The sequence below is a fragment of the Rattus norvegicus genome, chromosome 1 (genome assembly GCF_021556685.1).
Source record: "Rattus norvegicus strain SHRSP/BbbUtx chromosome 1, alternate assembly SHRSP_T2T, whole genome shotgun sequence".
Classification (NCBI taxonomy): Eukaryota; Metazoa; Chordata; class Mammalia; order Rodentia; family Muridae; genus Rattus; species Rattus norvegicus.
The window spans coordinates 241266184-241293951 of record NC_141534.1 but is presented as its reverse complement, the minus strand read 5'-3'; the positions used below and the strand labels follow the sequence as shown (position 1 = coordinate 241293951).

The 27768-nt window shown below is 40.7% G+C and overlaps 1 protein-coding gene across 2 annotated transcripts in view; it reads left to right on the top strand.

Annotated features, from left to right (window-relative positions):
* Prkg1 (protein kinase cGMP-dependent 1) overlaps window positions 1-27768 on the top strand; it is a 1231555-nt gene that overhangs the window by 1077343 nt on the left and 126444 nt on the right. For both annotated transcript variants that reach the window (XM_087584755.1, NM_001105731.4), the window contains 1 exon segment: window positions 5393-5458. In XM_087584755.1, the coding sequence (XP_087440881.1) occupies window positions 5393-5458 (66 nt within the window).

Here is a 27768-nt window from a genome sequence, read left to right as displayed (position 1 = left end):
CATCAATACATAAACCCAGATTATATTTATTTTTATCATGGTCCTTGGACCCACAATAGAAACCAATGTACACAGTAATTGCAGTATCGGCAGCTTTCAGCAGTGATGCTATTCCATTAGAAGTGTGTCTGACAAAGGAGAAGGCTAACATACGTTAAAGCCAAGTCAAGTCGCATTTCATCCCTTGAAAAAGTAGGGTTTCAGAGCCTTTCTGGACATCTGCATAGAGGGGCATTAAACACCTGAATAATAGGAACAGGGGTACTGTGATGTGTGCATGACTTGGCACTGAAAGAACTTGACATTAAACAACTGCCAAGCATTACATGGTATCGTTATAAAGCTGCATGGCTGGATAGGACACACCTATGAATGGGAATTCCAGTAATTTAATCATTAAAGGCCTATCACATTTATTTTGTGGTTGGACACCAAAATATGTTGGTGCTGGCTTTATTAACAAATGCAGTTTTATGATAAATATTATGACTACTGCTCAAAAGTTATCCTTTACTTTTTCTTTCTCTTTAGTATTTTGTATTTTGTATAATATAATTATGACATTTCACCCTTTTCTTTCTTCCCTCCAAACTCTTCCATATAACCACCCACCCCACTGCCTCCCCTCCTGGTCCCCCTTTACATAATCCCCTTCCCCTTCTTGTCTGAGAGAGTTCGGGCTCCTGAACTTGGATGTCCCCCATCCTGACACATCAAGCTTCTGCAGGGCTAGGGGCATCCTCTCTCACTGAGGCCAGACAAGCCAGGCCAGTCAGGGGATTATATTCCAGACAGGCAACAGCTTTAGGGACAGCCTCTTGTTGTTGGGGACTCAAATAAAGACTGAGCTGCACACCTGCTACTTGTGTGCATGGGAAGCCTAGGTTCTGCCTGTGTGTGCTCTTTTGTTGAGTTCAATCTCTAGGAGCCCCCAAGGGTCTAGGCTAGTTGATCCTGCTGGTCTTCCTGTGGAGTTACTATCCCCTTTGGGTCCCTCAATCCTTCCCCCAACTCTTTCATAAGAGTCTCCATGTTCTATCCATTTTCTGGCGATGGTTCTGTGTATCTGTTTTAGTCAGCAGCTAGATGGAACCTGTAAGAGGACAGTTAAGCTAGGCTCCTGTCAGCAAGCATAACAGAGTATCATTAATAGTGTTAGGGATTGGTGCTTGCCCGTGGGTTGAGTCGCAAGTTGGGCCTGTTATCGGTTAGCCATTTCCTCAGGCTCTGCTCCATCCCATTTTTTTAACTTCTTGTAGACAGGATAAATTTTGGATCAAAAGCTTTGTGAGTGGGTTGGTGTCCTTATTGCTCCACTGGGGTTCCTGCTTGACTACAGCAGGTAGCCTCTGCTGTGAGTCTCAGCTAAGGTCACCCCCATTGACTCCTAAAAACTCCACCAATCCCAGGTCTCTGGCGCATCTTGTAGATGGCCTCTATGTCCCCAACTCCACCAGCTACAGATTTCCATTTATTCTTCTGGCCTCTGGCCCTCTCTGTGTTCATTCCCACATTGATCCTGAAACCCCCTAGTCCCCCTCACCATCCCATCTCCTACCTTGTTCCCTCCCTCCATCTGCCTCCTGTGACTATTTTATTACCACTTCTAAATGAGACTTGGGCATCCTCACTTGAACCTTCCTTCTTGTTTAGCTTCTTCGGGTCTATAGAGTGTAGCATGAACATTCTGTACTCTATGACTAACATTCACTTATCAGTGAGTACAAAGCATGCATGTCCTTTGGGGTCTGGGTTACCTCACTCAGGATGATATTCTCAAGTTTCATCCATTTGCCTGCGAAATTAGTGATGCTGTTGTTAGCTGAATCATATTCCATAGCGTAACGTGCCACATTTTCTTCTCTATTCTTCAGTTGAGGGACATCTCGGTTGTTTACACTTTCTAACTATTACACATAGAGCTGCTTTGAACATAGTTGAGCAGGTGTCCCTGTGGTATAGTGGGGCATCTTGTATACTTATTATAATTTAACTCTAATAAAGTGTAGGAAGGGTATAGTTTGGTGAAAAGAATTTAATTTAGAGAACAGGTAGTCTGTGTTTAAACACCAGGCTTGTTATTCAAGAGTTGGATCTGAATGTTGATAGATTATGTAGCTTGTGTTCTCATGTATCAGTCTGAGACAAAATAACGACCACTTGCTATATTAAATAAATGATATTAGTACATATTCTTAAGTTTAATAAATTAAAACATAAGATAAAATATTTTATTAAATTTCTTAATAGCCTTGATATTTTCCCAAATACATATTTAATGCTTATGCTATGATAAAAATTATATTCCTTGTAAAAAATATCTGTCTAATATATATCACTTAATGTAATAAAATCTTAAGATATTGGCTTTTTGTGATTGCTTTATTAAAATGTATATGCACAAAATTATTCACAGTTAAATACTGTTTTACATATTATTTTTCAGTTTCTTAGTAGTGTTAAGATGAAAATATTTTTAAATAGGCAATTTCCATCTTTTATTTTTACTTTCTTTTCTCTTTTGTAGCTGATAGCGGGGACAACAAGCTCTCACTGTGTAGGGTAGCCCAGGATGGCCTTGACTTCATGGTCTTCCTGCAAGGGCTTGGATCCTGTAGTTACAGATGTACACCAGTACAGACAGTCTGAATAGGCAACATTACAAATAGCAAAGAGGAAGATATATATGGAAGAGTAGATTTTAAATGAGGCTTTCATAAAACCACATAGCGTTACTGTTGTTTTAAGCATAGAAACTATTTGCAGTGCCTTATGATGCCATAAACACATGGCAAGAAAGAAGTTATTTCCAACTTATGAAGGCCCTGTGGGGATGAAGTGCTTCTGCCTGCTGTGCGTACGTCACAAACAAAAATCAACCTTCTGTAGAAACTGGCAATGGAGCTCAGAGTACATCTGCAGTTCTCACCATGCTGCTGGGTAAAAGTGACCCTGAACGGCATTCTCATGCACCCGGAAGAGAGGTTTGCATTGTTTGTGATTGGTCGATCTTAACTTAACAAGAAGTTCCTGTGACTCTGGAGTCTGATTGATCAGCAATCAAGTCCACGTTCTTGCCGAAGAACCCAGGTCCTTTCCCAACAGCCACTGGTGGCTCAAATCCACCTGACATTTCAGTTCCAGGAGGATCCAATCCTCTGACCTCTGAGGACACTGCATTAATGTGCATAGACAACAATAATAATGATAATGATGATATCTCTACTACCCCAGGCTCAGGAACGCAATGCCTGTGGCCTTTTTGTAGCATACACATACTAAGTACTTTCTATATCTTAGGCATAAGGGTAGAATAGGGAGCACATCCTGCCTTTATATGGCTTAGCAGAAGAGAAATTGAGTCCCTTACTGGACAGCCAAATAAATAAATATGTGAGTTTTAAATAGTGATAGCCACTTCCATGTAGAGATGTGTAAGATACCAAGAACAGATACACAAGGAAGGCTAATTTGGGATAGCATACCTTACTTAGGAAAGGGCACTGGGGGTGGGATCCAAAGGGCAAGCATGGGTGGAGAGAAGCTGCTTAAGCCTGAGGACACTGTGTTTTGAAGAAGCCTGAGTAGGAGAGGGAAGATAATGTTTGTCAGTTTTGAAAGGAGGCCAGCTGCTCTGGAAGGCAGAGAATGTGAAGCAGGCCTGAGAAGCTCACACCAGCAGCCTCTGAGACTACCACAAAAGCTTAACAGTCAGAGAACAAATATTCTTTGGAGTAGACTTAAATTCCTTTTCAGGGGAGATAGCATTGAGGGAGTGGACAAGGGTAGAAGGAAGGATGGGAAGGCCTGAGAGGCGAGGAGGGAGGGGGAGCTATGGACAGAATGTATTGTATGAGAGAAGAATAAATACAAATTAAAAAATAAATAAGAATAAGAATAAATAAATAAAAGATATAGCAAGGAAGAGTCTTCTTTAAAGCACAAGCAGTAACGTGTACACGGGAAAGGCATGTAAATGGACTGGGCTCCTAGTCTGGAGCTCACAAGGACGCTCTTCATGAAGTGTCAGGCACTAGGGAAAGAAACCTATAGAATCTCATTGAAAAACGTAAAAGTAGATTCCAGTAGTGCAAAGGCATGTCATGATCTGATATGGAAAATTAACATCGGAAGCTGTTCTTCTGAGATCAGTGTATTAATGCAATATATCTGTACAAGAACCTCAACATCGCTCTCTTTAAAAGAAGAAAAGAGCTTGTTTGTTTTTATTTTAAATCAGTATCAAATAATGAATGCTGAAGACTATCACAAGGGCATTTCTGGGAAAATGATATTAGTGAACGGACATATGGTTCCGGTTTACCAAATACCAAATACTGTTTCTGTTAAGGAACACTGGTTCAAGAAAGAAGATACAACAACAACGAAAGCCTTAAAGAAAGACGGGCCAGCAGGGAAATGATAGAATTTAGAGTGTGAGTCGGAACCTCATGAGTCTTCAGTAGCAAAAGATACACTGGAAACTCCTTCAGTTTTCAGTACTTCAGAGGCCTAGTTTGTGTAGAGCATTGTGTTTCGTGGTTTGGAACCCTGTCAACACAACGTTTTTCTATGCAATTACCTCTGTGACATATTTCAAGCATATTTGCCATTAATTATGTTGCCTAAGAAATGTTATCGTAAGAAAAGAGGGCACACTGTCAGGGGCCATTTAATGTTATGACAATGATAACATGAAGTTTATGGTAACTGAAAATGACTTGTGAAGTTGATTTACCAAACCCATCTTTCTCTACTGGAAATGCACCAGGAAAGATTTTTCAAAGGTCTCAGAGATTGACGTCGCCTGCTATAGTTACAAATATTACATGTTTTTCAAGAGATACTATTTTATATATTTAAGTTGCTGTGAGTAAAATTCATGAAGTACTTGAAGAACTGTGAGCTCTGAGACAGATGAATAACATGTACCATAAAGTGTCCAAACCTTAGCTGCTTCAAAGCAGTGTTACTATATTAAGAAAATATTTAAAACTTGTCCTTTGATCTCAAAGATACCGTGTCAAGTTCATAATGGATGAATTAGATACTCTATTTCCGGCAGTATGTCTCTAGACTCTTCCGAAGCTTTAACCTATTCCTTCCCAACATTATCCTCATGTAATTAATTCAGAAATTCTCCTCAAAGAGCAAAGGAAATGATCTTATAAAATTTCCTTCCACTCGTGTAAGTGAAACGTTAAATTTGATAATTGTAACAACTGGGTTTTAACTGTGGGGAAGGTGTGATTTATAATATGGGTAAAGTGGCTCTTCACATGAAGCCTAAACCTGGATGTGCATAAATAAAACAACGAGTCATACTTTGGTTCCTTGCGTTTGGTCTGAAAGGCTGTGCCACTCTAATGGCTCTATTTTTTTTTTTATGCAGGGAGGATGTAAGAACAGCGAACGTCATTGCTGCAGAGGCTGTCACCTGCCTCGTGATTGACAGAGAGTAAGTACATTGCTTTCCTTACGCATAGCACACACTCCCATCAGCAATATATGTGGTTCTGGAGTTAGCATTTTGAAGAGCTTTCAAAGCCTTTTTCTTTGGGGATGAGTTCTATAGTTTACTCTTGAATTATCCTTGAAGTGGCTAGTTCTGCCAATCTAGTTTTGTGAGGTTTAATAAGACTACACCATGAATTACAGCTCCATAGGTTCACGTGAAGAACAAGGTAAAGCGATATCACAGGGGTGTTTTGAGGATTAATAAGAACATGCAGTTGTTAATGCATTTGTGAAGATATAACATCAAATTCCCATCAGATGGATTAGATGCTCAGTTTCCAGGAGTATGTCCTTAGAGTCTTTCGGGCGATGCTTAACCAGTGCTGCCATTTGGTGTTTTATTTAGAACCTTCGTCACTGTTGTTCTCAGTATGTTTTAGGTTTCTTTTCTGTTTTTCTGTCCTGAGACTCCGAAACCAGGGCCTTAGGGAAGACACTCTTGTGAAAAAGCATCAGCTCTAGATGTGGACAAGTGCCCACTTAGAGAAATGAAAGGCTCTTTCAAGACATCTGTTACTGTCCCGATTCTTCTCTTCACCATCCTTTACAGTTCTTACTGGAGTTATAAGAAACTGTAAATAGCAGGTAATTGCCACCAGATGCATGCAAACCACATGGAATAATGAAAAAAAAAGATATTTCTTCAATGTAGCTTATGTGGATAACTTCATCAGAAAGGCCCAGAGAGAACTGATAGAAAACCATGCTAGTGAGCCACTGCCAGCTGCATGAGACATTGTGCCCCAGTAAACTAAAGCTGAGGAATAAAGGACAAGATTAGAAAGATGGCGTTGGATGAGCCCAGTGGACTCTGGAGGGAGACGGTCCCAATTTGATCCATGACTTTTAATTTTGAGGTTCCTTCATGCTGGATCACTAGAAGTTAAGCCGTGGCAAAGTTGTTACCTGATAGTTGGACTCACAGATAGCTCAGAAATGGAAAAATTCTTTTCTAGGTCCCAGCACCAACAATGATCTATCCTTGCTGCTTTTGCTCAGTGTGTGTTCTACTGGGGTTCTACCATGCTCAAGGCATGGTACTGGATAAAGAGTCAAATGTAGGAAGGTATCAGAAAGTGTAGGGAAGGCAGTATAATGACTCTGAACAGCTCATAAGGAAACCGTGAGCCAGTTTCTATTGACAAGGAGACAGCTGTGTGAAAGTTGTTGGAAGACATTTTATAAGGTCCTAGTGTGTATTATAATGAGGCTGGGTTACTATAAACTAAATTTTGCTATAACAGCCACTCTAGCAATACTGAATGCAGAAATAGTGTTCCTTTAACAAATGATACCAAATGATAGACTTTTAGAAAGTACTACATGAAGTAAGATATGGAGGGAGGGTTTGAAGACAGATTATGTAGTTGGGAGTCTAGTTCCAGCTCATGATCAACAGGACCATTTGTAGGAGGAATGTGTAATAATGAATGGGTTTGTAAAGGATAAAAACAAAGGGTTGAAAAGCTGACTAAGTTAAAGAACGACCATGAAATAAATTAAGGATATTATTAGGACAGAGAAAATGAGATATACAAGAGAGACTCAGTTTGCTATTACACTGGGAATGATATTCAGTGTCATGCAATCTTGCATGCATAAGACAGATGTTCTGAGGAAGCCACAGATGTGGGCAGGAGCGCCCTGCCACCACTGCCATAAAACTAATGTTAACACTGCCTACATAGAATTAACAGCTGAAGTCATTAGGTGGGGTGGAATTCCATGATAAAACACACATACAGATGAAAAGATCGGAATTTGGTGAAACTCAGTTTGTTCAAGGGAAGAAAAACAGGTGAAAGAGAAGCCAAGACCACAGGAGACGGGGCAGTATAGAAAGAACATCTCTAGAGAAGAGAGAAATTAAATCCCAAGTTAGAGACTAGACTTAGTGAATCTCCATTTCACAACTAAGAGTTTTCTAAGAAAGCTGGACAAGACAGGGTTGTACCATATGGAGAGGACAGGCAGGCTGCTCAGAGTCTAAGATACTAAACTACAGCTCAACATGGCAGACGTTTGAGAACTTTGGTTCAGTGTGATAGGTGCACATCCATGGGTGAATGAGTAGAGAATATTCAGTATACATAGGCCGTAAGTATTACCCACTTAAGAGGGAAGTCCTGCCATTTGGAACAACATGGGTGAATCTGGAAGACTTCTCAGTGAAATTATCCATGCAAAGAAAACTAAGACCACATGAAGTCAAATTACAAAACTCAGGAGGGAAGCATGAAACGGCGGCTATCAGAAGCTGGTGGACAGAGGGGAGGAGTGGGGCTTAAGATCAGCCGCACTGTAGAGTAACTGTTAGAAATAATGGAGGTTAGTTCTTGTTCTTATTGTTTTGCTTTTGAGGCATGTCTCTCTGTGAATTCTTGGGTTAAAGGTGTGCACCACCACGCCCAGCTGTTGTTTTATGTATTTAGAGAAGACAATGGTGAGACAGAAGGCAGAGACACAGAGATTATGAGTTTAAGTCCATCATGCTACAGAAAGATCCAAAACAACCTTGGGCTAAATGTACAGAACCTGTGTCCCCCAAATAAATAAACTAGAAATGAGAATAAACTTCAGGTGTATTACAAAACTGAGAGATGAAAATGTGTTTTACACTCGCTGTTTTGCTTTAGTTTTACTGCATTGTACATATGTTTCAAAACATCTTGTATCTAGTAAACATATAAAATATAATTTATTAATAAAATGTGTATTAAACATACTTGTACAACCTGGCATGGTGACCCATGCCTATAATAACACACTCAGGAGGCTGATGCAGTAGGACTATCGTGAACTCTAGTCCTGCCTGGGGTATGTAATGTTCCAACTCATCCTGGGCTACACCGAGGCCCTGTCTCAAAAAAGAGAGAGAGAGAAAGAGAGAGAGAGAGAGAGAGAGAGAGAGAGAGAGAGGGAGGGAGGGAGAGAGAGAGAGAGAGAGAGAGAGAGAGAGAGAGAGATTCCAAAAATAAAATAAATGTAAAAATATAGCTGTTTAAACAGAGAAAGAAAAGAGGGGGGAAAGAGAGGAGGGGGTCCAGTTTAAAACATAAATACAAAAAGGCAAGTCGAGTATTTGAATTCAGGAAGTTTATGAATTCAAACATTAGGGGAGATGTTGAGTCTCCAAGAAAACATTGAATCCATAGCAGAGAGAAAGAGAAAGAAGGGAGGAAGGAACAAAGGAAAGAAGGAAGAAAAAAGGAAGAAAGCATGCTAACTGCAGTGGAGGGACCCTGTCAAAACTGCTGCTGGTACCTAATTTATGTCCAATTAGAGGAGCGCCAGGGCGTCATCCTGTGCAAACAGATGGCAGACATTAGAACTGTCAGCAAAAGGAGCAGCCTTCACTAATTTACAAGCTATGATACCATGTTACATAAGCCGCAGTCATGCTTTCCTAGGGGGAAGCAAAAGAACGCCATTGTAACCAATCATGGATGTCAGACTTCTGTTTTAAATAAATGCTCGGTGACAAATCAGAACATGGTGACCAGGTAACCACCTGTGTTCTCCAACAGCATTGCCTGGCTATTTCTTCCTCATATCCTATTTGTTATCTTAGGGCCCTCCAGTGTTGGTCCTCTAATGCCTTCTGACTGGCTGTCTTTCCAGCTTCGACATCATATCTGACGTTTCCATGTCCTCTTCCCTTTGCTCAGAAGGCATCAAATCTCTTTAACACACACACACACACACACACACACACACACACACACACACACACCTGTTTTTCATCTCCGTGGTCTTAATTCCATTCTTTTATTTTCCCAGCCTTCCCTTTAGCTTTTGCATTCATATTGATAAAGCCAAACTCAGGATTAAGATATTTCTGGGCAAGAGTAATCTGATTTTTATGATATGTCCCCTGAAGACTAGAAAGCGAGTGGAAATCCAGTGGTTTGCAGGTTCTGTCAGGGAAAGGCTTGGGGATGCTAGAGGAAAGATTTAGAGACCACAGTGCTTCCACACACAAACCAGGCTGGATTCATGATGGGTGGTGGACCAGTGGTAATTTATCCACCTGGGTCACCTGTGTGCTCCTCTTCGTACAGCATGCTATTCTCTGTCCATATGATGGGACTACTGGGACTCTGTATGTCACATTACATGTTCCTTTTCACTTGAGTGAGAGAGTGATAAACTTAAAATATGCCACGGCCTTAGCCTGTCCTACAATCTAAGTGAATTTTGTTTTGGTTCATTTTTCCAGAAAGAACATTGGGGTGATGTGAGGATATTGGCAGGATGATTACAAGAAAACAAATGGGCCTTGTTAGGATGCTGTCTGCTACGATCATTTAGCCTTGTCCTTTTTTTAGAATGGATCTGTTACTGACTGGTGTGTTTTTCAAAGACACTTTAAGAAGGGACGATAAAATCCAGAAGTTTAGAAGAAAGACTGTGTTAGTTTAGTTTGATGATGTGAGTTGAATTACAGCCTGTCCTTAATGAATGTTATCCAAGTACAAAATAAGCCACGTTTCCATAAAAATAACATTTCATGTGGAGTCAGAGTGGGTTAAAGTCATGGAAAAAAGACGGAGGGACAGCTCTTCGTGATGCTTGCTTGTCCAAGTGCTTAAAGTTGTCACAGGATGTCTACTAATGCTGGTCCCTCCAGCAATGACATCCCTGGCTGGGATGTCCCCAGAGGAGTCCCAGGCTCAACTCAGCTGCTGGACCCGAGCTTTCTGCTAATCTACCCTCATTACCATCCCTAGCCACATAGGTGCCATTTGTGAAATTTCAAGGCAAATGTATGGATGGTTTCTAGCCCTACTTTGTTACCCAAAGAACAGAGTTTCTCTCAGAAACCTTTTGAACTCTGTTAATATTCCAACATCATTAATGTCTTGAGGGGAAATGACAAAACTTAACGTATTCCAAAACCTAGGGCACAAAATAAAACCAATTATAGGAAGCTTATAAATGCCTACATAAAAAGAAAAAAAAATCAGATACATCGCAAAGCACTTAGTGCAGCACCTCGGGGCCTTAGACAGAAAAGAAAAAGCCAAATCTAAAGTAGTGAGCCAAAATAATTAAAATAGAAGCAGAGCAGAAGTGAATTAGAAATAAAAAGAATGAGTAAGCTGAGTAGTTGGTTCTTTGAAAGAGATGGACTAAGCCAAACTAACCAAAAGAAAGAAGAACCCAAATTAATAAAATTTGAGATGAAAAGGGAGACAGTGCAGTACATAGCAATAAAATTCAGAAAACCATTAGGAAGGACGTGCCCAGAAGGTGTGTATTGAACGAACTTGGGAAATCTAAATGAAATGGATGAATTTCGAGATGTATATAATCCCCAAAATTAAACCAAGCAGAGTTAAGCAATTTAAATAGATTAATAACCAGACAGCTATTGAGACTGACTCCATGACAGACTTCAGCCCTCTATGCCCCAGCAGTGGTTCTGGAATGGACCTAGGAATAGAGTCAACAGATAAAGAATTCCCTAGAATTCCCCTAATGTGTTCTAAATTGGGCTCACATTGGGGTTTCTCCGTCTTTGTAGATGGTAGAACCCAGAGTGCTGGACTTCTGTAGAATAAAACATTCTTTGCATTTAAAAAGAAGAAAGAAAGAAAGAAAGAAAGAAAGAAAGAAAGAAAGAAAGAAAGAAAGAAAGAAAGAAAGAAAGAGAGAGAGAAAGAAAGAGAGAAAGAGAGAAAGAAAACCTCGACAGGTATTAGTTGGTTGTCCTGTCGAGTAGTCAGGCATGAGATTATACACAAAGAAGCAACCGTAAATGGAACCAGCAGGTTGTTTGCGCATACATGTATACACACATGTATTTAGAGAGAGAAAGCACTTAAAGGAAATGAGATTATGGATTTAGGATGAAGTGGGACAGTGTGTAAGAGAACTTGGAGGGAAGAGGGAAAGAGAGAGTGTGGTATGGTTATATTTAATTAAAAAATAAATAACAAAAAGTCCACTGAAACTTTCAAAGAACTAATAAAGAATTTTAACACAATAAAAAGATTAAGAAAAATTCATCAGGGATTAGAAAAGAGCCTAGAAGATGTTTAAGAAAGAGAGAGAAGCCAAGCCTCCTCTAAGGAGGACAGATACTGACCTGCTCAGGTTAATGGAGTGTGGTCTGTTACCAAAGCTCCTCTGTCACTTGGCTCCAAAGCTGTCATTTTGTAACCTCTGGTCTAGATGAGCTCTGTTCTGCAGGTGAGGCTCCAAGCCCAGGAGTAACACTCTGACCACACAGTTTAACTCTCATAACTAGTAAGGTAGATGTTAAATTCACGTTCTTGCATTTTAGTGCATTTTGGTAGGTCTTGGAATTTTAGAGTAGAAAGACTTTGAACACCCCCTCTTAACAAATCCTCTAGTTAAGAACCGAGAGCTGAGCCACAGAAGGATACATTTCCAGCTCTTCGTTGCTGAGGGTTGAGCTCTACACCCCCAAGGCCTGTGAGAATCACCTGCATCATTTGAACGTGGAGGGCAAACTGTAAACATCTAGAAACTATAGTAGATGGCAGAGTGAGCAAGTGTGTTTACTGAGAAGCCGAAAGCCCACGGAAATAGCAGCAGTCAGGAGAAACCAGTAAGCCCCGGTCCCAAAGCAGTGTTCCCAAAGGCTCTAATCTGCCCTTTCCTCCATCCTCACCTCTCTTCTCTTTTCCCTACTGGGACTAAGAACTGGGCCTTGTTATTGATCTTGGTGTCTAAAACCCACTGAGGGTTGGAGCGATGGCTCGCTGGGATAGAGCGGGACTCTCAGCTCTCCTGAAGAACCCAGGTTCACTGCTCAGCATCCGCATAGATCTCAGAAAGTGTGTGACACCGCGTCCAGGGGATCCGACACCTCCTCCTGCCTAACGTGGGCACTGTAAATGTGCACATTGATGGCGAACAGATATACATGCCAACAAAATACCCCAAAACGTAAAACAATAGTAGTAAATGTTTAAAACTCACAGCCCTTGATACTCGAGGGTCAGATACTTGCTTTTTGGGTTGGGGGTTGGTATTCGGATCAAGGAGTGATGGCATGTCCTCTATACTGTATAACGTTTAACAACATCCTGACCAGTACCGTCTGCTTAATACTACTAGTTCATTCAGTGATAAGCAAAGTGTCCTCAGACATTGTCTAGCATCCCATGGTCACAAAACCCATCCCAGCTAGGAAGAATACGGTCAATAAGTAACAGCTATGAGGTACTACGGTGTCATGACAGTAGAAATTGTACCTGAAATCCTAATTCAATGTTCCTGGAAAAGCTCAGACAAATGAAAAGCTATGTCAGGGAAAGTCTACCAGCCATTGGTGCTATAAATCAGACACTGGGAGAATTATAAGCACCCCCAAGGAAGAAGAAGCAAACTGCTTCGTTCTTGCTTTGTTTCTCCAGTGCTGACAACATGCCGTTTGCTAATGAGCAAGGGAGAATTGTATGAAATGTGAGACATATTTTCAAAGGCAGCCAAAGGCTGCAAAACTCTGAGCGTGAGGATGCAGACCTCCAATCCCCATACTTGAGTGTCTGAGGCCTGAGAATCGTCATGAGGGCAAAGCCAGTCTGCCTTACCACAACAAGACTCTACTTACAGAAACAATGCAAACAAAAAAAAAAAAAAAGACAGGAGAGAGAAAAATCAAGAACCAAGACACATTCCAAAACGAATCCTATTCTGCCGCACAGGAAGATGGCGATGAGTGGCAACAGCTTCTCCTTTCTAGTCCTGACTCGTGATTCTAACCATTCAAGCTATGAACAAATGCTTGCTAAGAACTTAGGGTAGAAGAAGGTGTTCTGCCTGAAGCATCCCAAAAACTCCTTGGTTGGCATGACGTATGAGCTAGGTGCTTTTAAGTTTGAGCAGAAGTTTTACAAATGAAGGAAAAGGGGAAGGCGGGGACTGAGGAGACCAGGGTACAAACAATCACAGCCTCAATGTGGCACTGGGTGGAATATGGTAGGTCAGAGGAGGAGAAACTGGTAAAAAAAAATCACACAGAGGCTGAGAGCTGAGTCTGCAAAGTTGAATTGTGCAGAGCTTATCAAGAAATCTAACAGGAGCTGGAGTTGGGTTTCAATGGCTAAGAACACCTGCTGTTTTTACTGAGGACCAGGGTTCTAATCCCAACACCCACACAGTAGCTCACAACCGTCTGTAACTCCAGTTTCAGGGGATTGACATCCTTTGCTTGTTTTTGATGGCACCAGGCACTCATATACATAAATATGTACCTAAATACATACATATACACATGCGCACATACACAGAGATAAGGCTGTCATATACATAAAATAGAAAACCAATAAAATCATATTTTAAAAAGTAATTTGGGTGTCTCAAAGTAAAGAAGCTGGTCTCATCCTTTGGAAACTATGGGGCCAATGGAGAGCTCTTACTACTGTATCATTTGTCCCTGAAGGAAGGGAGCAGAGCAGGATTGGTTACAACACAGAGAACTGGGGCAGACTATTACAGTCACAAGAGCCCTAAGGAATGTCTATTAAGGTTGAGCGTTTTGGACTTGAGCCTAAAGCAGATTTGGGTGATTGCTAAATGTCCCAGGTAAGCAATGTTTCTTGTACAGGGACTCAGTGGATGTCTGGAGGTGGTCAATGATATGTGTGAGAAAGCGGGTCACAAGGGAGAGAATGACTGCTTCAGCTCTTGACATGCTAAGTTTGGGTCCATTCAGGTTCTCAGAATAAGGTGATCACTACCAGTTAGAAATGCTTTGCTGTCCTCCGATGCTTAGAGGACAGATGCAAGTTGACACTGGAGTTTGCAAATCCCTTAAAATTTAAGAGGCCTTGCTTTCAAGTCATTATTTTGTATTATACTAGTAATAAATGATTCTATTTCCCCAGCAAGTACTTGAAAGTTTACAGTGTATCTGAGGCATGCATTTTTATCCAATGGTTTTAAATTTGTTTTATAAATTCAGCAATGCTTAGACACTCATGGGCTATTGATATGAAAGGGTAATGAATGAGTTGAAATAATACATTTTGTTTTCTAAAATTTAAACATTAAGAAGCAATCCTAAAGCATGTAACATTTGGAATGTTGCATTTGGCAGTCTGAGCAGTGGTTCTAGCTGTTTATTTGGGGGTGGCACAATTCTAACACTTGTTGTAGTCGTGTGAGGTGCTGGGGAGGGGAGTCAGAGGCCAGGTGCACTTTCAGATAGAAGTCTAGCGATAGGGTTTAAACAAAAATGGTAAAATCATTAAGGTTGAAATCTGCTCCAGATACAGCACATTTTTTGGGTAGAGTTAAGTGGATTTGCTTATTTTAGGAGGCACACTTTCCTGATGAGACAGTCATTATAGGCCCAGCTGGCTCATAAAAGATCTAAGGCTTTCCTTTTCTTTTCAATATGTCTCACAGTTGGTCCCCATCTGAAGCACGAAGTGTGGGGACATGAATCGAATTAGCATCAGCCACAATAATAGGGACGCCTCATCCCTGACCAAGCGTTACAATGGGAACCCTTTCAGAACTTATCTCTCTGGATGAAATACAAGGGTCACCTTATCTGCAAGCCCTTCTACCGCCCTGTAATTGAGTTCGTTTGAATAGATAGCAGACTATCCAAGGCCAATCATGAAATGGTGGTTGACAAGGAAGTTACTATCTTGCTAGCTGAATTGGAGATATATAACATATATAACACGTTATCACTGAGCAAGAAACTGAGTGACAGCAGTTAATGTGTCCTATTCCTCTGTTTTTACAGGTTGTTCTCTCTCTTTCTCTCTCTCTCTCACCCACTCTCTATACATCACCAATATACTATTGTTTACAGTTATATGTATGTGTATATATATAGGTATATAGATATATATGTGTGTGTGTGTGTGTGTGTGTGTGTGTGTGTGTGTGTGTGTAGGGAATAACCACTGAAGAGGAGACTCAGAAAAATGTAAACATATTTTGTTAAATTTCACCAACTGCTAGTACATTTAATTAAATAGGTCATTCCAACTAGATGTTTTTCCTGTGTTGTCCACACACAGAGATAACATTAACACATTAAATATTCACTGAGGCTCACACAGAAGTAGATATGCAGATAAGGACTAATTAACCATCATTTTTCTCACAGCATACCTACAAAGACTGGTTTGTTTCCTCTTCAAGTGAATGAAGCTTCAGAAAGCCCGTGCCAGGTCCCCAAAACGCATAACATGTAAATAGAGTCAATAACACTCATGTCCTCACTTAGCACATCCCACTGACAATTTCCTCTAAGCATAGCTCAGCCTCTTTGCCTTCTAACATCTTTGACTGTGCTTAAACATTTAATCCCTTTTCATCTGTATTCTTCTAAAGAGTCCTGTGCACTAGGCAGCTTTGCTTACCTTCAGAAGTATTTCCCTGAAGAGACGCACAGTGAGAAAATTATGGAGTCCAAGGTCAGCACATTTTAAAATGATTTTCTAGAACCATTCCACAGTGCACCGCTCAGTGACAATCATGACAATGTATTGCAGTGTACCACCGCAGCCAGCTTAATCTTTCAATTGAAATAATTGAAAAAGAAAACCAGACAAAATTCGGGTGAGTCAGCCCAAGGTTTAAAACCTTCCACAACTCTACATTTAATATTTTTCTTCTCTTATGGTTGCTGCAGGGAGCATAGTTATTAACAACTAAAGCTGTGGAAGACTTATGTGTTGTTTGGCAACTGCGTCTTTATCCTAGGGGAGAATAAATATAGTTTAGAGGCTTCAGAAAGTTTGAAAGAAGAGGAAAAGTCAAGGTGAGCTTCTTCTGAAGTGTCAAATGTAAATACTAAAGGTGAACAGGGTGACAGGGAAGGAAAGGCATCCGAGACAAACAGTGGGAATTATCCAAGTGTGTGGCATGCTGCCCAGGCAGAGAACTGACTTGAGAAGATTCAGTGTATTGGTGACAGACCATTAGTCGTAGAAAGAGAAAAGCTGAGAAAGGTAATTCATGACTATGAGTATCTACATGTGGTGATTTGAGGGTATGTATATGTATGGGTGCACACACATGTTCCTGCCATCTTGTACATTTGAGACAAAGGCCAGCTTGTCACAATCAGTTGTCTTCTTTCAACCCTAGTTCAGGGAAGGATGTCAGGCTCTGTCGTAGGCATCTTCACCCTAGGGAGCATTTTGTTTCAATACTATCATCTGTTAATCCTTTTAATAGCCCTGCTTGGGAGGGGGGGCAGTGGAGGGGTAGTCAGCAAACCAGACATTCTAGAAAGGGAGCTCAACTGAGAACTAGAGGAACTCAAGACTTGGACAGAGTCAGCTGTCTCATTAAAATGTCAGGGTTATATCTGCCTTCTATACCCTGCTTCGGTTGTTGCCTTTATTCCAACAAATTAAGTGGGAAGCTTGATTCTCTTTGGGGAATTTTTTTTTAAAGACAAATAGAATAAAAGTGATCAAAGGTATATAAGAAAGAATCACATGTAACCTTTTACGCTAGGCTCTAACTAGGCTCTGAGTAGCCCGAGTAAGAGGCAAAAAGGGCTAAACGTTCAAAGGAGACTGCAGAGGTGGGCTCGAGGGGCTCCAGTAAAAAGGAACATTCATAGAAGACGAAGGTTTGCATTCTGAATTGCAGTAAAAGATAAAGCAATTCGGAAGATGGGAGGCCTGGGAGCTAGTAGGGAGAGAAGCTATCGGTAAGCTGATTATGAGCTGTATGTGAGGTACAGTTCACACACTCAGATGAAGCACACATGTGGATCCGAAGAGTTCAATGGTAGTGTGAGGACCTAAGCTAAAAAAAAAATGCATGCTGAAAGGGACTGGATATAGACGTCTCCTGAGAGACACAGCCAGAGCATGTCCAAAACAGAGGTCAATGCTAGCAGCAAACCACTGAACTGAGAACTATCCCCCCTTGGGGGGAATTAGAGGAAGGATTGAAAGAGTTGAAGGAGCTTGCAACCCGATAAATCAACAATGCCAACCAATCAGAGCTTCCAGGGACTAAACCACTACTGAAAGACTATACATGGACTGACCCAGGGCTCCAACTGCATATGTAGCAGAAAATAGCCTTGTTAGGGCACCAGGGGAAGGGAAAGCCCTTGGTCCTGCCAAGGGTGGACCCCCAGTGCAGGGGAATATGGGGGGCAGTAAGGGGGATGTATGGGGGGAATACCCATATGGGGGAGGGGGAAGGGAGTGAATGGGGGCTTATGGACAGGAAACCGGGAAGGGGAATAACATTTGAAATATAAGTAAAGAAATATATCTAATAAAAAAATTAAAAATAAATGCTTTTCCTAAAGTGCCTCTGTAGATGCAAGGTCAAGGCTATTATAACGTTAGGATAAATGATTTGCAATATTCCCATATTAGAAAAAATTACACTGCTGAAATTCTAATAAAATTGAATTGCAAGTTGAATAAAAACCATTGCAGATGAAATATGTCACAAAAAAAAGACTGAAGAACAAACTTAGCTTTTGAGAACTTTTAAAGAGAGGTTTCAATCATGTACTACAAAAGAACCAGATCATAGTAACATGGTATTATTTCCTGAAGGAATGGTTTCTAGTTTGTTTCATATATATAACTTTCCCAAGCCGTGCCTCATGTCTACTCTTGCTAACCTGGGGACACTGGAAATGTCATCCAGAGGCAGTTTTGTTATTACAGTGGATTTGCTGCTCGTGTCCTGTAGACAGAGGTCAGGATTCTAAACATCATATAATGCCGTGGGCATCTCTCTACTGGTCGGAGAATTATCTGATCAAAACTCTCAGGCGAGAGGAGTATTAGAAATTCTAAAGTAAGTTCCCATAAAGTACAGGAACTGTGGGTACCTTGGAGAGGTGTGAGGTTTCCGTGAGATAAAGGTAGCATAAAAGATTAAATATGCAAGACCTTTAGGATTGGGCAAAGATACCCAAGACAAGTATTTCCGTAACTTACATTAACAAGATGGCGGAGGGAGATGTGCGCGGTGTGCGCTGACAGAGGGGGAAGGGCACCTGGAGAAGTTGAAAATGAGGAAGCCGGGAGCCAAACTCGAATCCCCACATCCAGGGAGTGCGGCCATTCTCCGCTGGAAGCTTACACAGCACAGGAGGAGGGGCCAGAAGAGGCTGTGGGAAAAGACCGCCGGACTAATAGTAATGACTTCTGATGGACAGTTAGAATCAGGGTGAAGGGAAGATGAAATAAATGTTAGCTTGCAGCATATTGAAAAGTAAAGTGAAAGGGGGCGCAGGACAGTAGAACTCTATTTTAACTGGTTGTCTGGACACAAAGGATTATTATGGTGTAGGGTTAGAGACACTATTCTGTTTACTGATATAAAGAAGAGTCTACAGGGAGACAATCAGTGGAAAAGGTATTGCTGAAGGGGCAAGAGTCTAGAGGAGAAAGATGAAAGAAATTGTGCAAAATAAAAAAGGAATTGACATAGCCCAGAGGCTGAGTGCCTCCAGCCCTTCCAGGGAACCCGAGTTTAGTTCTCAGCACCCACATTGGGTGGCTCACAATCACCTATAACTCCAGCTCCATAGGATCTCACAGCCTCTTCTGGCCACAGTGGGCAGGCACACACACACACACACACACACACACACACACACACACACACAGATACATACACACTCACACAGATACACACATACACACACAGACACACACACACACAACTCACACATACACACAAACACACACACACCTCACACATACACACACACTTACATACACACAGATACATACACACTCACACACACAAACTCACACACACACATACACACACACATATACACACAAACTCACACACACACTCTCACACACAAACACACACACTCACACACTCACACACACTGACACTCACACACACAAACACACACACAAACTCACACACACAAACACACACACAAACACACACACAAACACACACACACAAACACACACACACAAACTCACACACACACTCACACACGCACAAACACACACACACACACACACACACACACACACACACACACACACAGAAGAAATAAAATTTAAAGAAAGTAAACCTGGGGCCTGAGGTTTGAGACAGATGTTAGATAGTTCTCGATGGGAACTAATTCTTGAATTGACCTTGATGGACAAGCAGGAGAAGCCGCAGAAACAAGAAGCTAATGCTTCTTTCATCAGAGAGGCTGGCCTGGGAAGGTGTGACAGGCTCTCAAGGCTCTCACATTTAGTTGCTGGACAGTTCTTAGGCCCCTTGTGAGAACATCTTCAAGTTAATGCCCATGATGTGGTGGGAATCGGCTACATTTTAATTTTTGCTCTCACCGCCTTTGAATTTAAAACATATTAAACTCCCATGTGGTCATTATAGTTATTAACAATGAGTAGAGTTATGATTTCTTTGTTCAATGGTTTTTTTAAGTGTTAATATTCTTATATCTGTGCCTAGATCCAAGAAAATTGTGTAGTATTTTTATTTCTTCAGCATACAATATACATATTAAAGTGTCTTTAACATAATACTGTGTACAAGGAATATACAATAAGAATTTTTAAATATACATTGTATGAACTTAAAAGATAAGCAAATGGTTTCCCAGAGAAAGTGACACAAGAAAATGTATCTTCCAGTTTTCCCCTAGTATTTTTTCATTGTGCTCATTATGAACTAATTATGTCTCTTGATCTGTGCGTTGAGGTCCTAACACCCAGTGGGACTATGTTTAGACACAGCCATGAAAGAAGTAATTAAGGTTAAATGAGGTCGTTGTATATAATATTCTGATCCCATAGGATTGGAGTCCTTGTAACAGTCAGAGACAGATACATTGTTAAAGCTGGGGAAGGACACAGAGATAAGGAAAAAAGCTTCACCACAATGGCCAATCCTTGATCTCTGACATCCACATTCTATGCTGTTAGAGAAGGAATTTCTGGTTTTTTTTTTTCATGTAGTCTTATGTGCATGGCAGCACCAGAGGGGTAATATCCCCCCTCTCACATTATAGCTTTTATAGATGGATGGGTAGAGAATTCGGATCATCCGTTAACATATTTCTCTTTGAAGACTGGATTGGCTGTGGAGGCTGGATGCCCGAGAATGCCCAAGCCCCAGACATCTATCATCTGCTTCAGTCTTCTAGGTTGGGCGGCAGCATGGTGTCAGCAGTAGTCAGTATTCAAATATACACAGTTCAAACACCAGAGTAAAGGTCAACCTTGTGGCCTTTAGTGAATTGTTTCAGCCTCGATTGCCTCATCTGTAAAAAGAAAGAAAATCCACATAAAAAGATAAAATTAAAATTAGTGTAGCTTTTCTTCTTTTTTTGCTTGATAGTTTTATTAAACTCCACAAGCAATAATTTATGACATTTAAGGATATTTTTACCTGTATCTAATGATTCTGGGAGATACATGTTTATTTTCATTTTTATTGTTTGTTCTTTGACAATTTCATCCATATATTATATGCATTCTGAAGATTATAATGCCCCCATCTCAGACTCTATTCCCTTCCTTTCTATAAGCCCCTTGTCATCCAAGATCTTTGCTGGTTTGTTGCTGTTGTTGTTTGAGACTCACTGATTTAACCAGGATCATCTGTGTGACAAAAGTTTGGAATATCTCTTAAAGCCTGTGTGAGAGCTCTTTAGTGAGTGCACCTGAAGACAACGACTGCCCCACTCACAGAACTATTATTAGCAGGGAAGGGTAGGGTTCCTTCAGTTCCTAACCAATGGTGACTGACTGTTAATAAGCTACTGTAGCTCGTTGAAGGCAGCCACCATACTGAGAGATCATGATTGCATTAGCTGTGCACCAGTGTGCCAACAGACACCATTTGATGGCAATTCCCTTTTGACTCTTCCATTATTGCCAGCGCCCTCTTCTGCAGTGTTCCCTGGGCCTTGGAGGCAGGAAGTATAGATGTCTGAGCACTCAACTTGTTCTCAGCATCAAGAACAGCCCTGTGTCTCTGCATTCACTACCCACCTTGCAAAGAAAGGCTCTCTGACTTAAGGTGAAGGGAGCATTTGCTTGTTACTATAAACGTATTTAACAGGCAATTTGACACACTGACAATTTAGCTAAAGGAAAGAATTAAGCTCAGCTCTATGGCCAAAGACCTCCTTGGCATTGGCTCTTTGACCATGTTTACAGGAAGCAAGATGAATTCCTTCCTCAGAGCCTGTCAAAATACGTTGTTGCCTCCTTAACCGTCCTGACATTACTGCATCAGCAGGCGCATCTTGCCTGGGAGGTGGATATTTGTAGCATGGAGGGCCAACAGCTGGATATGATAGCCTCACCCCCGGAAGCCTGGATAGCACTTTCTAACACCATGAAATCTAACCAGCATGGAGGAAGCTTCTAGCTCAGTTCCAGTTTGCAGTCCAGATATATGGCGTCTTCAGCAATACAGTCTTAACAACTAGTTCTAATGAACGACCAAGAATCCCTTTTCCCAGTCATGTCATAAAGGCAAAAATAGTAAGTTCAGTGATACATTTTGGTAAGATTCTAAACTAGTGACTAGTAAACCCTTTACTTCTAAGAATTTTAGGCCATAAATAAAAGTTTTCTAAAAAAAAAATGCCATGAGATAAAATTATTGTACTGGTTGTCTAGGGGTTCATTTTTATCTGCTGTGCTCTTATTCACTGTGTTATTTATATACTTAAAATTTATACACTGGGTCTATTTTTTCTCGTGGGTGTGCACATGCATGCGTGCCTGTCTGTGCCACATTCATGTGTGCTGATGTGAGAGGGTAACTCACAAGACTCGATTCTCTGCCTCCACCATGTGAGTTTCAAGGATCTAATTCTGGCTTGGTAGCAAGTGCCTTGATCCACTGAGCCATCTCAGCAGTCCAAATGACAATCGGGCCACCTTTTAAAATGATTACTGAAAGCATCATCCACCATGATCAAGTGGGCTTCATCCCAGGGATGCAGGGATGGTTCCGTATATGAAAATGCATCCACATAATCCACCACATAAACAAATAGAAAGGAAAAAAGCACATAATCGTCTCATTAGATGCTGAAAAGGCCTTTGACAAAATCTAACACTGCTTCACATTCCTGTCTGAAAAGACTGAAGGGACAAAAATGGAGAAGAGCCTGAGGAAAAGGAGGTCCAGCAGCAGGCCCAAAATGGGATCCAGCACAAGCTCAAGGAGAGGCCCCAAGGTCTGACACTATTTCTGAGGCTATGGTGCGCTTACAGACAGGAGCCTAGCATGGCTCCCCTCTGAAAAACCCAACAAGCAGCTGAAAAAGTCAGATGCAAATACTTACACCCAACCAATGGACAGAAGCCAGGGACCCCTGTGGTCAAATTGGAAAAAGGCTGGAAGGAGCTGAGGAGGAGGGCGAGCCTATAGGAAGACTAACAGCCTCAACTAACCTGGACCCCAGAGATCTCTCAGACACTGAGCCACCAACCAGGCAGGTGATACGAGGCCCCCAACTCATATACAGCAGAGAACTGCCAGGTCTGGACTCAGTCAGAGAAAATGCACCTAACACTCAGCAGACTTGAGACCCCAGGGAGTGGGGAGGTCTGGTGAAGTGGGGTTGGGGGGATGGGAACATCCTCTAAAAGATGGGGGGTGAGAAGGTATGGGATGTCAGTCAGAGGGTGGACCAGGAGGGTGATAAAGTCTAGACTGTAAGAAAGATTAAAGGGAAAAAAAGTCTTGGAGAGATCAGAGATATGAGGCACATACCTAAACAAAATAAAGGCAATGTACCTCAGGCCAATAGGTAACATCAAATTAAATGGAGAGAAACTTAAAGCAGTTCCACTAAAATCAGGGACAAGGGAAAATTGTCCACTCTGTATCTCTTCAATATAGTACTTGAAGTCTTAGCTAGAGAAATAAGACAACTGAAAAAGATCAAAGGAATTCAATTGGAAAGGAAGAAGTCAAAGAATCGTTTTTCACAGACAACAGATAGTATACATAAGTGACCCCCAAAACTCTACCCAAGGATTCCTACAACTGATAAACACCTTCAGCAAAGTGGCCAAATAGAAAATTAACTACAAAAACAAATCAGGAGCCTTCCTCTATACAAATGATAAATGGGCTGAGAAAGAAATCAGGGAAACAGCACCCTTCACAAGAGTCACAGATAATATAAAATATCTTGGCGTGACTCTAACCAATCAAGTGAAAGTCATGTGTGACAGGAGCTTCAAGTCTCTGGAGAAAGAAATTGAAGAAGATGTCAGAAGATGGAAATATCTTCCCTGCTCAAGGATCAGTAGGATTAACATAGTAGAACATTGTATAGGATACATAGGATAACATTGTATAGTAAGCAATCTATAGATTCTGTGGAATGCCAATCAAAATTCCAACACAATCCTTTACAAGCCTTGAAAGAACAATTCTCAACTTCATATGGAAAGAAAAGCAGGATAGCTAAAACAATCTCGTGCAATAAAGGAAATTGGAGTTATCACCATCCCTGGTTTAAAGCTGTACTACAAAGCAGTGGTCATAAGAACTGCATGGGATTGGTATAGAAACAGGCAGATTGATTAATGGAATCAATGAATCAAAGACCCAGAAATAAACCCACACACCTGTGAACACTTGATTTTTGTCAAAGAAGCCAAAACCATACAATGGAGAAAAAAAGAAAACATTTAAACAAGTAGTTCCAGTTCAATTATGGTCTGCATGTAGAAGAATGCAAATAGATCCGTATTTGTCACCCTGCCCAAAACTCAAGTCCAGGTGGATCAAAACCTCAACATAAAACTGGATACACTAAATCCAAAGAAGAGAAAGTAGGAAACAGTCTTGAACTCATTGGTACAGGAGACAACTTCCTGAACAGAACACCAGTGGCTCAGGCACTAAGATCAACAATTAATAAATGGGACCTCTAAAAACTGGAAACTTCTGTTTAAGACAAAGGACACTGTCAATAGGACAAAACGGCAACCTATAGATGGAGAAAAGATCTTCCCCAACCCTACATCCAACAGAGGACAAATATCCCAAATATATAAAGAACTCAAGAAGTTAGATACCAATAAACCAAACAACCCAATTTATCAGTGGGGTAGAGAGCTAAGCAGAGAATTCTCAACAGAGGAATCTTGAATGGTCAAGAAGGACGTAAAGAAATGTTTAACATCCTTAGTCATAAGAGAAATTATGAAAATGGGAATTAAAACAACCTGAGACCCATCAAAATAGTTAGGATCAAAAACTCAAGTGATGGGGTTGGGGATTTAGCTCAGTGGTAGAGCGCTTGCTTAGCAAGCGCAAGGCCCTGGGTTCCGTCCCCAGCTCCAAAAAAAAGAAAAGGAAAAAAAAAACTCAAGTGATGACATATGCTGGCAAGGATGTGGAGAAAGAGGGGCACTCCTCCATTACTGGTGGGATTGCAAACTGGTACAACCACTCTGGAAATCAATCTGGTGGTTTCTCAGAAAATTGGAAATAATTCTAACTGAAGACCCAACTATACCACTCCTTTGCATATATCCAAAAGATGCTCCATCATACCACGAGGACACGTGTTCTACTATGTTCATAATAGTCAGAAACTGGTAAAACCCAGATACCCCTCAACTGAAAAAATGGAAACAGAAAATGTGGTTCATTTACACAACAGAATATTGTTGTCAGCTGTTTAAAAACATCATGAATTTTGCAGGCAAACAGATAGGACTAGAAAATATCATCCTGAGTTAGGTAACCCAGACCCAAAGGACATGCATAATATACTCACTTATAAATAGATAATATCTATAAAGAGATTTGATATACCAGGTTTGGGGGATACCCATGGAAGGCTTCTACCCTCTCAAAAGAGAAGGGGAAGGAATTGTGTGTGTGTGTGGAGGACAGGGAGGAAGGGGGAGCAATTGGGATGTAAAGTGAATATATAAATTAATTTTAAAAAATGATTATTAGATAGATATACATATACATATAAACATATAGTTTATGTATGTATATATATTAATTAAAACTCAAAGAATCCGTTTTTATTTAAAAATTTCCATTTATTCTTCATAGTATAATTGAATTGTTTAGAACAGATTATTGACACAATCAAGGAAGCAAATCTGCTTTACATAAGTGATTAATTTTATAACCACATTTGGAACTTGAACACTTATTTGGAGAGTGAGCGTGGGAGTACAGCTACCTAATACCCTTGATTGAAGGCGTCACCTTTCTGGTCTAGGAAGATCATCCTTGGGCAAAGTCATCCTCTTCCACCTGCCATAGATTCACAGCTTTGGGAGAGACAAATATGTGACACTGAGGGAGGAAGGAGACACCAGTCTATGGAGCCAGACCAGCTGCGTCACTTCCAATACTCAAGGGAGTGACAGATGTCACAGTCACACCTCTCACATTCCCTATCTTGAATTTGACAGAATCTGCTTAATTCCTTTAATTTTTATTATTTTTATATTTTTAACTTACAGAGTCTAATTACCTCCTCCAAATTACTAAACATCATATCAAAATAGGAATATAGTAAAGCACAAGGATTTAGCCAACTAACATGAATACGCTAGGTTTAAATGCAGACATGACTTATAAAAGGTGCTTTATAAGCCATAGATTGTGTGTAAATGCTTTTTTTTGTTGTTGGCAACATGTCAATCCTTGATACTTGGAGTCCATCCGTTTGGTCTTTTGTCACCCTCAGAGTTTTAAAGCCCATTTCTCTTTAGACAAGTGTATCATCACGTTGCAATCGAAGAACAAAATTATACACATTTTAGGCATACCGCTGAGTAATCAGCTCCCTTCAGAAAGATGTTTTGGTGTAATAATGAAAACATCTTAATAGCTGAAATTATTACCCACTGAGTCAATCACCATAATGTCCCCAAACAGACACTTTTCCTAGAGTGAGGAGCAGCCTTTTAGCTGATGCCTCTTAAGAAGGATGTCTACAAATGTTAACATTCTCTAAGTAAAGAGTCATTGTTTCCTTTCTGTCTTTTTCCCTTTCTTACTGTCCCATCTTTGATCTGCCTCCCTCACTTTGTTCTCCCTCTTCCCCTTCTGCTTTCCTTTCCCTCTGCACCTTGCAACCGTGTTAAACTACCAATATTAAACACGCAGGACACTTCAGATTTGCTCCTCTGTGTCTCTGCATTTGCGAATCTGTATTTAAATAACACATTAAAATCACTCACCTTAAAGAATCCTGCCTGGTCTTTATAGGGGTCCCCAACAACTGGATCAGGGACTAACTTGTTGCCTTCCTGTGGATCCTGTTCCAACTGAGCTGTCCTGTCTGGCCTTAGGGGGGAAAAGGATGTACTTAGTCCTGCAGTTGACTTGAGGTGCCAGGTTGGGTTGGTTCTCCAGAAGGGACCTTCCCCTTCTCAGAGATGAAGGGGAGGGGAGAAAGGCTGTGTGAGGGGAACTGGGAGGAGAGGGGTTTTGATTGAGATGTAAAGTGAATGAATGAGTGAGTGAATGACTGAATGAATGAATGAATAGGTAAGTAAATAAATAGAGTAAAAGAGAATCCTGCCTTGACATTTTTAAAATGACTTATTTATTTTTATTTTTATGTATGCGTGCTTCGACTGCACATATGTCTATATACCATTGTGTGCAGTGCCCACAGAGGCAAGGATAGGGCATCAGAAGCCCCTAAAACTGCAATTACAAATGATTGTGAGCCACTACGTGGGTGCTAAGAATCAAATTCAAATCCTCTGGGGGAGCAGCCACTGTTCTTAAACACAGAGCCATGTTTCCAGCCCCTGCTTAACTTGTTAAAACTAGATTCTCTTCTCAGAAAAATTAACATAAAAGTGTTAACATAAAAACTACATGCATGCACTGAGGTTTGCTGTTGAGCAAGCCTGAGGTAGATTTTCACATAGTAATAGCTCTCTACTTTCCTCAGAAATTGAACCTAACATATATGTGCAAATGGCTATTTTATTTTGCAACACTAAAATTAAATTATGTGTGACTATGAATTTATAAAGAGTTTAATAATCTCCCTGTAGTTGCTTGCTTTTATAGCTGATAAATGTTTTGTGGGTTCTACTCATTCAGTTGCTAAGGTGGCCAGAACATCTTACCTAGATTTTCAGAATAAAACATGGATGACAGAGGTCTTTTTATTAGTCAGGTCATGCTGTAAGACCCTAATAAATATTTAGAAAGATATTCACTACTGTATTAGTTAGAATTCTCATGAGTAGCAGAACTTATAAAATAAATCTTTATATGTAGTGAGAAATGGAATTTATTAAAATGGCTTAC